The sequence below is a fragment of the Muntiacus reevesi genome, chromosome 1 (assembly GCF_963930625.1).
Source record: "Muntiacus reevesi chromosome 1, mMunRee1.1, whole genome shotgun sequence".
Lineage (NCBI taxonomy): Eukaryota > Metazoa > Chordata > Mammalia > Artiodactyla > Cervidae > Muntiacus > Muntiacus reevesi.
Window position 1 is genome coordinate 183,533,805 of NC_089249.1, and position 13,920 is coordinate 183,547,724.

Here is a 13,920-nt window from a genome sequence, read left to right on the forward strand (position 1 = left end):
TCAAGGCCAGGAAGCAGGTACATCTGGATGGAGTTTTTTTTTTTTTTTTTTTTTTAAAGAAATGGAAGCTTTGGGACTTCTCTGTGGTCCTGTGGCTAAGACTCCGTGCTCCTGATGCAGGGGGTCCGGGTTAGATCCCTGGTCAGAGAACTAGGTTCTGCATGCTGCAACTAAGACCCAGCGTAGCCAAATGAATAAATATTAAAAAAAAAAAAAAGAAAGAAAGAAAGCAGCTTTAGTGCGCACGTTTTGTTCAGCATAAGAAAAAGGAGGCAGACTCTTCAGGAATCTTCTTCTGATTTCCTAGCTGGGATCTCGAAAAGCCCATTTCCAAGCATCTTTGTGGGATAGATCTTGGGGGTTGGGGAGGTCAGTATGCAGGTTCTCCAGATGCAGGGGCCCATGTGGGGGACACTGGTGGTCCAAGATGGTGAGCCCTGCTTCCAAGCGTGTGCTCACTGCTGTGTCCCATAGGGAGCCTGGTGGCCAGGGCAGCTCTGCCAAGTCTTAGCTGCAGTGCATGGAATCTTCAATCTTTGGTGCAGCATGCAAAATCTTAGTTGCAGCACGTAGAATCTTAGTTGTGGCGTGCAAACTCTTAGTTGTGGCATGTGGGATTTAGTTCCCCAACCAGGAGCTGAACACAGGCCCCCTGCGTTCGGAATGTGGAGTCTTAGCCACTGGACCACATGGGAAGTTCCTTAGATGGAGTTTTGAGGTAGGATTAGGAGTTTTCTGGGTGCTGACAATCATTCAGGGCTGAAGGGATCACAGGAACAAAGACAGGATGGTGTGAAAGCATGTAGTGTGCCTTGGATCTTTTACAAATATTGGAACCTCAGGAGCCAGACAGCAGTCAGTGCTGAGAAGAGTCTGGGTGATGGCTGCTGGGAAAAGTAGAACCATGACTCCGTCTGCAGGCTGTAGCAGAAGAGGCCCAGACTGCAGAAACTTTTCAGTGGGTCTCTTGGGCTTTGTTGGAGGCCAGGAAACATTTATAAGGGTCCTGGAAGGGGTGGGGGCTGCACATTGAGGCCAAAAGGGACTTGGCTGGCTCCAAAGGTTTTGTGCACAGTGGAGTAGAGGTGAGAAAATGTTTTCCTCTTTTGTGTATTTGAGAGAGAGGGTGGGAAGGAGTGGGAATGCCCAGTCAGCCCAGTGATGGTGACATTGGTTAGGGGAAACCTAAGGCTGGGGACAGGAAGCCTTTTTCTCCTACTTTTTCCAGTTTTATTTCCTGCAAAGCACTCACCAAAGCTGCAATTAGATATTTATCTGCTTTATTGTTTGTGCAATATCCAGCTGCGTGGCTGGAAGAGAAGTTCAAAGGGTATAAAAGACCTGGCCCATCTTATCCTTCATTAATCTGTGCCTCAGTTTTCCTCTCTGTAAAGTGAGGATAATAGTCTTACCAAAACATTCACATCCAATCCTAAAGAAGACAAGAGAGAGAAAAATTAGGTGGCAAAAAACACATAAAAAGGCAGATCTAAGTCTAAATATGTCTATAATTACATTAAATGTAAACAGACCAAATGCCCTAGTTAAAAGGCAAGGATGGGCAGACCGAATCAAAAGCAAACCCCCCTCCAAAAAAGCAAAACCCAGTTCTTTGCTGCTTACAAGGGGCACATGAATAACACAAGGATACATAAAGGTGGAAGAGAATGGAGCATTTAAAACATGCATCAATGGAGAATAGGTGTGTGATTTTTATGCTAAAGTCCACTCTAAGGCAGGAAGCATAAAGAGGAGCATGTCATAATATAAAAAGCTCAGTTCACTGGGAGAATCTGACAATTGCAGCTCTATACACAGCCAATGACGTGGCTTCCAAATATCAGAGTATGTCTCACAGGCTGATGTGAGGATTAAGTACATGTAAAGTGTTTGCTTATATCTCTGACACCTGTCAGTCACTATTTTATTACCATTATTGTTGATGTTATTACTTTATATTTGTTCATTTTAATTGTTTTTGTACTATTATTGTTTACTATAGTTCCTTCTGCCCCTATAACAAGGGTGGGACTGGTTGGGTAAGTGACTCCATTATGCAGATGAAACAGATTCAGAGATGAGCAGAGATTAGTCCAAGTCCCTCAGAACCAGGACTGGCCCAAAGTTTACTTGCTATTCCTTCCCAGGCAATTTCACATAATCCTGGTACCTTACCGCCGCTTCTTCCTTCCACAGTGATTTCCAGGGACACCTCTCCCTGTTTTGTGCCAGGCACAATCACTATGTAGGTCTCAGAACTAAAACGATGAGAAACATATTCTTCCCAGATTTGGAGGGTCTTCCAATCTGCTGGGAGAGGCAGAAGTCAACTGATGACACAGACAGAAGTGAATCACCTATGAAGTATACCAAGACCGCGCCAAACAAAACACCTAGTCTTGCCTTGGGGAGGTCAGGGAGGGCTTCCTGTAGGAGGGGACCTCAGAGCTCCTATCTGACAAATTATCTCCAAAAGCGAGTTACCTCCCACAATGTTAGCTACCTCCAAAAGCCAGCGTTTCATTTATTCATTAATTCATTCAGTTACTCACTCATCTATTGAATTCCCATAGACCCTAAGCATCATTCAAGGAGGTGGTAAGGATAAAACAGGCAAAATTCTTTCCAGAATGGAGAAGAGCTGGGGGAAGCCAAAGAATTAGCAAGATCATTCTGGAAGGGGGTAACTGTCGGGAAGAAAAAAAAAAAATACAGTGAAGGAGGAGTAAGTGCCCTCCTTTCAAAACACGAGCCATAAAAACCCTTCTAATCAAAGCTGCCACCTTCTTCTTGGGGCCATGGGTACCTTATCGTACTCCAGCAGGGGAGGAAGGGAGGCGGGATTCCTCCCAGTGGCCCTGCTCTTTGAGCAGTTAACCTAGCCATTATAGAGTTCCTCCAGTTTGCACCCGGCAACCTTCCCGGGATTAGACAGACCACGTTGCGCCGGGGGTGGGTGTGGGGTGGGGTGGGGGTGGGGTACCAAGGCTCCGTGTGCCCTTGGGCACGTCGCTTTTCCTCGGAGCCAGTGATCCATAGAAGTAACTAGAGATTCAGGGTGGGTTATCCAGCAGTCTCAGAACTGCCCTGACCCGCAAACCTGAGTTCCTTAAGAAAGTACCATTTAAAGCTGTCCTCCCAACATCCCTCAAGGTGAGAGTGCGTCGATAGAGGTGTTTATCCCCATTTCGCAGATGAGCCGAATGTCAGACAAGCGGTTTGTCTGGCCAAGCTGCGCGGTGCTGACCTGTGAACTGACTAAGATCTACAGCACCCCCACCCTTACCCCGGCTCCCGCCCCCGCTCACCCCTCCCCCGCCCCCGCCCCCGTTCGGGGGTGGCGCGGCGGCCTCTGCCCCTTTAAGAAAGCCCCGCAGATACAAGCAGGAAGGGGGCGGTGCCTGTGCCGGAGATAGATGTGCACGCAGACCAATGGGCGCTGTAGTCACTGCGACGGCGTCCAATGGCTGCGGTGAGGGCGGGGCTGGGCGCCAGAGCCTGGTTCCCGAGGCGCGGCGGCCGCGGCTGGGGGCGGGGAGGGGGGCGCAGGACCCCAGGCTGGGGTCCCGGAGCCGGAGGCACGTGTCCCGGGGCGCCAGCGGGGCCGCGTCGGCCCGAGGCACTGCCCGGGCCTGGGCTAGTCCGGGGCCCGGCGCGGCGGGGGCTGCGACTGCTAGGCGGGGTGAAGGGCCGCGGGGGAGGCGAGCCGGGGGGCGCGGGAGGTCGGAGTGCCGGAGGGAGTGCTACCTGGTGGGGGCGACTAGGAATGGGGGCCACGGAGGGTCAAGGGCAGCGGGTGGGGGCGCTGCCGGCTGAGTCGTGCAGGGCCGGGGGTGCCCGAGGGTTGCGGGGGGTCGGGAGCCCCAGACTGGTGGCGTCAAATAGGCGTGGGGCGTTGGGGACTGGGGTGGGAGGTTGACGGAGGGCCAGGCCGGGGCAGGGGGCGTCTGGAGAGCGTAGGGTGTTATGGGATTGGGAAAGGGGCGTCTGGGGAGATCAAAGTGTTTAGGGGCGACAGACCAGCTGTGGGGGAAGCTGGTCCGGGCTGGGGGCGGTGGTTGGGGTGGGGGGAGGGCTATTTATGCGAGCGCAGGGGATTGTGGGGGTTGGGGCTGGTAGGGTCTCAGAAAATGGGACCCGAGCCCGGAAAGAGCAGGCAGGTGAGAGTTAGGGAGGAGATGCTGTGGGTTAGAATGACGGCTTTATCACCTCCAGAGCTTGGGGCCTAGGCGAGGGGGTCAGTTCTTGATGGTCCAGGGAAGAAGCTGTGGGGGTGTCGACCACTTCTGTAAGGGAGAGGCTACTTTGAAGGTGGTCAGAAGGCCTGAGGAGAGGAGAAGGGACTCCTAGGGAATGGTTTGGGCCAAAGTCCGGTGTTGGGGGTGGTATTAGGTTCAGGAAGGTATTGCGAAGGAATGCCTTGGGGTTTCTGGGAGGCTCCCCTTAGGAGATGGGACAACTGAAGGTGGGGAGCCCTGGTAAAGATTCACTTTATTTTTCTCTTGGGTTCTAAAAGTGGCCTCCCCAAGATCTCAGGGGTTGTCCCCCGGAAGAAAAATCCCAGCACCCACTCTGGGCAGATAAAAGCCCCAGGTTCCAAATCCTGCATCCTGTGATTGGCTTGCTCTGTGACCTTGGGCAAATGGCTTTGCCACTCTGGGCCTTAATTTCCTTTTCTGCAAGGGGATGTTCTCTACTTCCCAGCGTGTTTATAAAGATTAAATAATAATTAACTCTAATAATAGCTACTGCTGTTTGAACCTGATGCCAGGGTTTGGTGAGTGGGTTGTTAAGTCCTTGGAACAAACTGGGATTGGTGCTCTACCCACTGTACAGATGAGGAAACTAAGGCCTGGAGCCCCTGAGTCACACAGCAAGTGATGGGCACTGTGGGGAATGGAGGCAGAGGAGATTTGAGAAGTGTGATGGAATTCTTACCCCCATCCATTCCCCCCACCAGGGCCAATTCCCATCCCCCCAGCAGCATGGCATCCTGTGCTGAGCCCTCTGCTGCAGACCCTGAGCCCACTGCTCCGCCACCTGCTGGGGTCCCACCACTTGAGGACTTCGAGGTGCTGGACGGGGTGGAAGATGCTGAGGGCGAGGAGGAGGAAGAAGAGGAGGACCTGAGTGAGCTGCCACCACTTGAGGATGTGGGGCAGCCCCCACTGGAGGAGGCCGAGCAGCCCGGGGCCCTGGCCCGAGAGTTCCTGGCCTCCATGGAGCCCGAGCCTGAACCCGCCCCGGCCCCTGACGAGTGGCTGGACATCCTGGGTAAGGAGCAGGGGTGGCTCGGGTTGACCCATGGCGCCCAGACAGCTCAGGTTCAGGAGTGACCTTGACCTAGGCCTTCTCCTCTCCTGAGCCTTATTTCCCCGTCTCTGTCATGAAGGCGATTGGAAGTAAAATGTAACCACAGTGATCACTAGCCACAGGCAATTGCTTGAGACACTTCATGTTTATGAGCCCTTTTCTTGTCTTTCTCTCTCTGTCACACACACACACACACACACATATGACTTGCTTTCTCAGAGCTGCTAACAGGACTCAGAGACGCTGAATCACCTGCTCAGAGCTACACAGAGCTCTCAACCTCCATTCCTTTTCTTGGCACTTGTCTGACCAGTGCCTGACCCCCGCCCCCGAACTGTGTCCTAAGGTCAAATAGATTTGTGGAACATCCCATTTGTGGTCTTCATTAGTGTGCTCAGTGTTCAGAAAAGTCCTGGAAGAGAAACTAGGAGAACCCATATGTGCCGCACCCTCCACCATATACTCCATCACAGCAACTCTGGAAGATAAACATAGTACTCCTAGTTCTGATATTTAATACACTAAATAACGCTAATGTCCGCACAAATAACAGCGCATCCTTACTATCACCGTTAATGCTAAATAGTATCAAATAATACGGACACTGGTAAAACCAAATTGGTACTGATTTCATCTCCACTACAGATACAGGCTTTACTATGCCTAAAAAGAAAACAAACAGCAGGTGATGTTTACTAAGCAGTGGTTCTTGCCAGGCCTGTGCATCCTCTAATTTTATCCCCACAGTAACCCCGTGATGTAATTCCTACCATATCCCTGTTTGACAGTTAGGGAAACAGGCTCAGAGAGGTGAAGGCATTTGTCCAAGGTTGCACAGCCCCCTTGGCTCTATTAAAGTTTGGGAAGTTCTTCTCTACTGATGCGAAGAACTGCCCTGCTCCCTGTGTGAGCATGAGGATAGCTCTGTTTGTTATATTTGAGCCAACCACTCTCTGAGGCCAGAATCCAGGCTTCTAGACAAGGAAACTGAGGCCTTGAGAGAGGCTGTGATTTACCCAGAGTTTCCTTGGCAAGAGACAACGCCTAGTTGAGATCCTACCAACATATCCACTGTTAGTGTCCAGAAACCTCAAGACACAGGATCCCTCGGCATCCACTAGATAAGTGATTCTGAAATGATGCAGGAGCAGGTATAAGTTGGGGAGCACTGCAGAAATTTGGAACACTCTAGAATATTCCACAATATGAATAGATCTCCCTGCCCATTATCTTTAGACGAGGGTCTACTTAGACTCATGGCAGTGTTTTCCAGACCTGGGGATTGTTATAGAATACAGGTACTTCTTGTACATTGGGTGGCTGCAGATGACGTCAGTCTCTTGTGCCTCATAGGTATAAGCCCTCTATCACCCCAGCAGTTGTAATGGGATGACAGTGGGTGTCATCGTTGGGGGGGGGGTCTCCTTGAGTGGATTTGTGAGGGCCTGGGGCCTTGTGCTTGGTACTCAGTAGGTGTTGGCTGTGGTCATCTGGCCATCCTCAAAATTGTTTGGGGTATGGGGAGGAACATGGTGGTCTCCTTGGTGGCTGGAGGGGGGACTAGGGGTTACTTTTGCTTTTAGGTCTTTCCGTGTGATGTGATGCTTTAGTCAGACACACTCCTGGCATCACAGGTACTCTACTAACAAGCAAGCTACTCACTGGGTGTCACCAGGAGAGGCCCCAGCCACCCCATTTAATGGTTGAGTAAACTGAGATCCAGATGTCTCAGGGCTGAGATTGGAACCAAAGGAGAGAGGACAGGGTAGTTCTCCAGAGTCTCTTTTCTGAGCGTCCCTGTTGCCTTGACTGTGATAGGCAGGATGGTTTTTCTCAGCCCTTTGCCCTCACTGAGCCGAGATTTTTTTCTTCTTCTTCTCTTCTTTCGGCCACTTGTGGGATCCCAGTTCTCTGATGAGAGATTGAACCTGGGCCCCAGCAGTGAAAGTGCAGAATCCTAACCATTAGGCCACCAGGGAACTCCATTTTCTTTTTAAAAATTATTTTTAATTTAACAATTAACTAGATTTGTTTTTATACAGAAGTTTTCTTTTTAATTAATTTGTTTTTGGCTGTGCTGGGTCTTCATTGCTGCTCTGGCTTTACTCTAGTTTTGGCGAGCAGGGGCTGCTCTCCCGTTTTAGTGTGCGGGCTTCTCGTTGCTCTGGCTTCTCTCGTTGCTGAGCACAGGCTGCAGCAGTTGCAGCTCCCGGGCCCTAGTGCACAGGCTGAATAGGTGTGGCGCACCGGCTTACGTGCTTCGTGGCATGTGGGATCTTCCCAGATCAGGGATTGAGCCCGTGTTTCCTGCATTGGCAGGTGGATTCTTTACCACTGAGCCACCAGGGAAGCCTCATGTATTCATTCTTCATTTTTGGCTGTGCCCGAGCTTCACTGCTGTGCACAGATCCTTCTCTGTCATGGAGTGTGAGCTTCTCTAGTTGTGGGGAGCAGGCTCAGCAGTGGCAGTCCACGGGCTTAGTTGCCCTGCAGCGTGTAGGATCTTTGCTCCCCAAGCAGGGATCAAACCCTGCATTGGAAGGTGGATTCTTAACCACTGGACCTCCGGGGATGTCCGCCCGCCTTGATTTTCTTAAGATAACAGACCAGCCAGCATTCACTGAGCCCATCCCGGGGCCACTATCGTCAGTCCCCAAATCATTACTTTCATTCCCAGTGTCCAGCCGGGGACACTGGGGCCCAGAGGCGTGGGGTCACCTGCCCAGGCAGTGGGAGAGGGGTCACTGAAAGCTCAGCTGTGCCCTGGTGCTCTGCCACCCCCCGGAGAGGCAGCCACCCGTCCGGGCTGCTCTGGGACAGGCTGTGTGCTCCCTCCCCTTGGCAGGGAACGGGCTGCTGAGGAAGAAGACGCTGGTCCCAGGCCCACCGGGCTCCAGCCGCCCGACCAAGGGCCAGGTGGTCACGGTCCAGCTGCAGACCTCGCTGGAGAACGGCACGCGGGTGCAGGAGGAGCCGGAGCTGACGTTCACCCTGGGCGACTGTGATGTCATCCAGGTGGGGGCGGGACGGGGCTGGGCGTGGGCGGTGTGGGGGGTGTGCAGCACTGCTCACGAGCTCTGCTCCCCCGCCCCAGGCCCTGGATCTCAGCGTCCCACTCATGGACGTGGGGGAGACAGCCATGGTCACCGCTGACTCCAAGTACTGCTACGGTCCCCAGGGCAGGTGAGAGCCTGCTGCTCACGGGGGTCCCTGGGGGGTCCCGGAGTGGGTGGAACAGGCTGGTCCCCATCTCATCCCGTCTGCCTGCACCCTTTATAGAGAAGGAACCAGAGGCTCAGGAGCGGACCCCTGCCCTGGGTCACGGAGCTCGAGGGGAGCAAGAGGGGCTGACAGCCCTTTGCCGCCCGCTCTGAGCCACCCCAGCGTGCCTGGGGGTCCAGTCACGGTGGCCGCTGGGTCTGAGTGCTATCCCCACCCCACCACCAGCAGGAGCCCGTACATCCCCCCGCACGCGGCCCTGTGCCTGGAGGTGACTCTGAAGACGGCTGTGGACGGGCCTGACCTGGAGATGCTCACGGGGCAGGAGCGTGTGGCCCTGGCCAACCGGAAGCGGGAGTGTGGCAATGCTCACTATCAGCGGGCCGACTTCGTGCTGGCCGCCAACTCCTACGACCTCGCCATCAAGGCCATCACTTCCAGCGCCAAAGGTGACTGCCAGGTCGAATGCCAGCACCTCCCTGGAGAGGCATCCCCACCAGTGCTAGAAGCTTCGAGCCACAGAGGGCCCCAGATTCACAATGTTCTGAGCAACTCTAGAATCTGGGTGGACGCTCAAGTATGTCTAGCCTACAGGTATCACTGGTGGTGGCAACTCTTTTGCGGCCCCATAGACTGTGGCCCACCAGGTTCCTCTGTCCATGGAATTTCCTAGGCAAGAATACTGGAATGGGTTGCCATTTCCTTCTCCAGGGGATCTTCCCGAGTCAGGGATCAAACCTGCGTCTCCTGCTTGGCAGGCAGGTTCTTACCACTGAGCCCGCTGGGTGACTAAGCCTCCTTAGGTGTCTCTAGACTTATATCCCAGGTCAGTGGAATGTTATGGAGTGCAGAAAGATGCGGTTGACTACAGACACTGTCAATCCACGTGTCCCGTGATCAGGCCCTTGTTCATTTAGGCTCTATTTTGTAGACTCCTTGGGAGTGCCCTGAGGGTGCTGCTGGTCTTAGCCTGTGTTAGGATGGGAAAGCTGGGGCCTGAGAGGCCTGAGGTCCCCTCAAGGAGTAGGTGGTAGAGGTCCTACAGCACCGGGAGCTTGGAAACCCCGTCTCCTGTCACTGGGACACTCAGAGGCCCTTCCCCCCAGTCTCCTCCACCACCAGGTGCGGAGGGGTGGGCTTGGCCTGGGTCACTTAGTCCCTCTGCAGCTGGATGGCTGCGGGGAGGGCTAGAGGCACGGTCATAGCAGCTATGGTTGAGTGCTGTCCCCCCGCAGTGGACATGACGTTCGAGGAGGAGGAGCAGCTCCTGCAGCTGAAGGTGAAGTGTCTGAACAACCTGGCGGCCTCGCAGCTGAAGCTGGATCACTACCGCGCGGCACTGCGCTCCTGCAGCCTTGTGCTGGAGCACCAGCCTGACAACATCAAGGCTCTCTTCCGCAAGGGCAAGGTGAGCTGCAGCTCGCAGGCTCCCAGTGGGCAGGCTGGCTCCCCCACCCCAGGGCAGTGAGGCTGGTCTCCCACCCCAGACTTGAGAAGGGCATAAGCATCATCCAACCACGCTCTCCAGGGTACAGATGGGAAAACTGAGGTTCAGATAGGTACCGGGCTGTGGCTTGGGTCACAGCAGTTCCTTGACTGAGGCCACGTTTGAGCCGAGCCCTGGGTCTTAGGTTCCCTCTGATGCCCAGCACTGCCACCTGGCCCATCTGTAATTGTTCCTCGCGTGTCACCCTTTGTGACTGCCCTCTCCCTCAGTAGAAGATGGGTTCTTCTCCTGGACTCCAAGGCTGTAAGCCATCTGGTCTCTCCCCCTGTCATCACCTTCCAGTCTGCTCTTGGTTGTTACTGGGGCTAGGTCTGCTGCTACCCCGGTGCCTTTGCATGGACTGCTCATACCCTATTCACTCCCATGTGTCCTTCCCTCGTCTCCTCCAAGCCTTTGCTGTGATGTCAGCTCCTCAGGACGGCCTCCCGACAACCCCTCTGCCCTGTCTTCCTGTTTCCCGTGTCACTGTCAGCATCGGCAGGTGTCATGCCTCTTGTCCAATGCCCTTCCCAGAAGGTGGGGATTTTGTATGTCGTATGTCTGCGTACTAAGTCGCTTCAGTTATGTTCGACTCTTTGCGACCCTGTGGATATAGCCCACCAGGCTCCCCTGTCCTTGGGATTCTCCAGGCAAAAGAATACTGGAGTGGGTTGCTGTGCCCTCCTCCAAGGGATTTTCCTGACCTAGGGATTGAACCTGCATCTCCTGTGGCTCCTGCATTGCAGGTGGATTCTTTACCACTGAGCCGCCGGGGAAGCCCTTTGTATCCTCATTCACTGCTACATCTTAGCCCTGCAAATAGAGCCAGGCACACACAGCTGCTGAGGAAGTGCAGGTGGAGCGCGGGGGGACTTGGCCTGAGTGGACCTGACCTCAGGTCCACTGTCTCTGTCCTCTGCTTTTGTCCCTGTCTCTGTTCATTCTCTCTGCTGGGAGAGGGGGTGCCGTCAGCGTTTTTTTAGCAGTAAGCTGAGGAAACTAAGGTATAAGCACATGCTGGGTCATTTAGTGTGTTTGTCAGAGACCTGAGCAGGTCAGCCAGCATTTTTAAAGTACTTTTTGGGTATAGAAACGTGAGGAGAGAAAAGATGCTGTCCCTGTTTTTCAGGGTTTAGAAAGAATTCTCTTGTGGGAAATGAGACTGTCTGTTCTTGTAGCCTCACACCTGTTTGGGTCTGCTGGTCAAAGGTAATGGAAACCCACTCAGATTCAAGCAGGAGGAATTGATGGCTTGTGGACCTGCCAAGTTTCAGGCCTAGATGGCTTCAGTCATGGCTGGATCCAGGTGTTTAGCAGTGTTGTAGAGTTAACTGTGTCTGCCTGCTGTGTTCATTTCTCAGGCACACTCCTCTCTCAAGATGCTCCCTCCTGCTATGCCAAAAGTGCCAGGCCTCCATCCTTTCCGCTAAGCAACTGGCCTCCCAGTGCTCCCAGCCTGGTTCCGGCTGGATCTCATTGGCTGGCTTGAGTCACACGCTTGGCTCTGAACCATTCGATGTGGCCAAAGCTTTGGCAGCATCCGGTGGCTTCTCGAGTCAGCCAAGGTGGTGAGGGAGGGGGAAAGACCAGTGCCTGGGCCACTTGCCCACGGTGAAACCAGCATTCACGGGAAAGAACACCGAGTCTGGCGGCCACTTGGGTAGTCTGAGGGCTCCGGGGGGCAGTATAGGGGTGACTGGAGCCCTGGGGCAGTTGCTGGAGATAGACTTGGAACTAGTCAGATGACCAGGAACATGGCAGGGCTGGGTCTCTTGGAGGCGAACATGGCCCAGCTTGGGTCCAAGTGATAACTCCCCACTTGCTCCCGCAGGTGCTGGCCCAACAAGGCGAGTATAGTGAGGCCATCCCCATCTTGAGAGCAGCCCTGAAGCTGGAACCTTCCAACAAGGTGAGCAGAGCGGAGGCACCCTGAGACTTGCCATGCTGACCTGTCGGGAAGTTCCACTTGTGGTCTGCCCCTTATCTTTCTTGCTGTGACTCTCCCCTATAGTTTCTATCTGGGCAGTAGCAGGGGGTACGTGACTGCAGGACCCCAGCCTGCCTGCTGAGACCCTTTTTGACCCCTGCAGTGGCAGTCTGGGCACTCACCCTCAGCAGGGGTTCCAGAGGTCAAGGGTACTGCCAGTCTGGCCAGCGTCAGTGTTTTCAGCTTCCTTCCCAGAATATTTCTTCTCGGAAACTTTCTTCTGGCCACCCTTGCTCCACCCCATCTTCTGGCTTCCTCAAAGGATGCAGACAGCACCCCCTACTTTGCTAACACCCAGAGAGTAGTGGACAACTCCCATGTCCCAGTGGTTCCAGCCCCAGCAAGCCACCGGGCCCAGGGAGGCAGGCTGCTAGCACCAGTGGTTGGCTTCTGCTCTTACCAATACCCCTCTCTGACAGACGATCCATGCAGAGCTCTCGAAGCTGGTGAAGAAGCACGCGGCCCAGAGGAGCACAGAGACCGCCCTGTACCGGAAGATGCTGGGCAACCCCAGCCGGCTGCCTGCCAAGTGTCCTGGCAAGGGTGCCTGGGTGAGCAGGGGCCGGCGGGCGCAGGGAGGCTCCCAGAGGAGGGCTGTGTGCAGGGTACACCATGCAGAGGGAGTTTCTTCATTGTGCATACATCAGTGTCTTCCTGAACTGGGCCGTGCTGGATCATGCTGGGGACATGGACACACAGAATCCCCAGCACTGTGTGATCAGAGCCAGAGCAGAAGATGCAACACAATCTGGAGGGCTCCTGCAGAGGGGAAGGGGAGGTGTACTAGAGGAGGGGAGACTTTGCTTGAGTTTTGGTGCAGGTGTAGGAATTTTCCAAGAGGCAGGAAAGGCATTTTCAGGCAGTGGTTTCCTGGGAGGCCCGTTGGAACCGTAGTTGCTAGCTGAGGTGCAAACCATCTGTCTTGGCCACTGTCTAGCCACCTCTTCCCTCTCCTTTATCCACAGTCCATCCCATGGAAGTGGCTGTTTGGGGCAACTGCTGTCGCCTTGGGGGGCGTGGCGCTCTCTGTGGTCATCGCTGCCAGGAACTGACCACCCAGGTGGCTGCCATCCCCTCCACTCACTGTGGACCCCACCCTGTGCTCCCTAACTCCCCCAGGCTCCCTGTCCACTGCCCTAACTGGCCTAGCCCCCTCCTCTGGGGCGGGGGCAGTGAGGTTTGGGGGTCATGTGGCCCCGCGAGCAGGAGGGACTGAGTCCTACTGGAGGAAAGCGAGGCAGGGCCCGGGCCCCACGTCCAGCCTGGAGCAAGGGGGCTCTCATTGCTCCAGACCCAATTCCCACCCCACCCCTGGGGTGAGGTCCCAGCAGGGATCAGTCCCAGTGTCCTCTTCCCAACAGGCCTGGGGGCAGCCCTCCTCCTGCCCAGCCCCTTTCCAAGCTCCAGCCCCTCCTGCCCCGCCTGCTGCCCTCTGTCCAGGCCCCCTCCACCCACACACAGTGAAGTAAAAGCCTCCCACCCCGCTCTCTGCTTGTTCTGGAACCTTCTTTCACCGTCACTTGGGGCTGAGCTGGAGGCCTTCTGTGCCCTGCCAGGGTCACAGAGGACGGTGGATGTGGCCAGTCTGGGACTGGAGGGGGCTTGTCTGCTCTCGGGCCACAGCAGACCCTCTGTGCTGAGTGGGAAACAGACCTGGCCTGGCGGGACCTTGTGCTCAGGGTGCCTGATCAGACTTGGCGGGAGGTCAGTGCTGCTCATCTGCACCTGGGGACCCTGGTGGGAGCTCAGTGGGGACTGTGCTGAGCCCATAGTGACCGCAGAGGTCTGGGTGTGCAGCGGGCGGACACACCCGTGTCTGGGCAGCAGCACAGCCGGCATCAAGGCCCTGGAGCAGGATGGAGCCTGGTGTCAAAGGAGATACAGGTGGGTGCTCAGCAGAGCTGGACCCTGCAGG

At 54.9% G+C, this 13,920-nt stretch overlaps 1 protein-coding gene across 3 annotated transcripts; it reads left to right on the forward strand.

Moving 5' to 3' along the window:
* The first annotated feature begins 3,482 nt into the window (after positions 1-3,482).
* FKBP8 (FKBP prolyl isomerase 8) lies at positions 3,483-13,492 on the forward strand. 3 transcript variants are annotated; one of them, XM_065917398.1, is made up of 9 exons: positions 3,483-3,578; positions 4,961-5,274; positions 8,159-8,328; positions 8,408-8,496; positions 8,761-8,981; positions 9,768-9,940; positions 11,850-11,927; positions 12,425-12,556; positions 12,971-13,492. In XM_065917398.1, exons 2-9 carry the CDS (start codon positions 4,986-4,988, stop codon positions 13,055-13,057), a joined length of 1,239 nt encoding a protein of 412 aa, XP_065773470.1. In that variant the 5' UTR covers positions 3,483-3,578; positions 4,961-4,985; the 3' UTR covers positions 13,058-13,492. The 3 variants fall into 3 exon arrangements, with proteins under 3 accessions (XP_065773470.1, XP_065773472.1, XP_065773471.1); XM_065917400.1 differs by having other exon boundaries at positions 8,764-8,981; XM_065917399.1 differs by lacking the exon at positions 3,483-3,578 and adding an exon at positions 3,663-3,682.
* Positions 13,493-13,920: the final 428 nt, after the last annotated feature.

What these genes read in the sequence shown, in the direction of transcription:
- FKBP8 (XM_065917398.1), top strand. Translation starts at nt 4,986, where the DNA reads ATGGCATCCTGTGCTGAGCCCTCTGCTGCAGACCCTGAGCCCACTGCT. An exon ending in CGAGTGGCTGGACATCCTGG is followed by an intron (nt 5,275 to 8,158) that starts GTAAGGAGCAGG and finishes TCCCCTTGGCAG; the next exon opens with GGAACGGGCTGCTGAGGAAG. An exon ending in GCGACTGTGATGTCATCCAG is followed by an intron (nt 8,329 to 8,407) that starts GTGGGGGCGGGA and finishes CCCCCGCCCCAG; the next exon opens with GCCCTGGATCTCAGCGTCCC.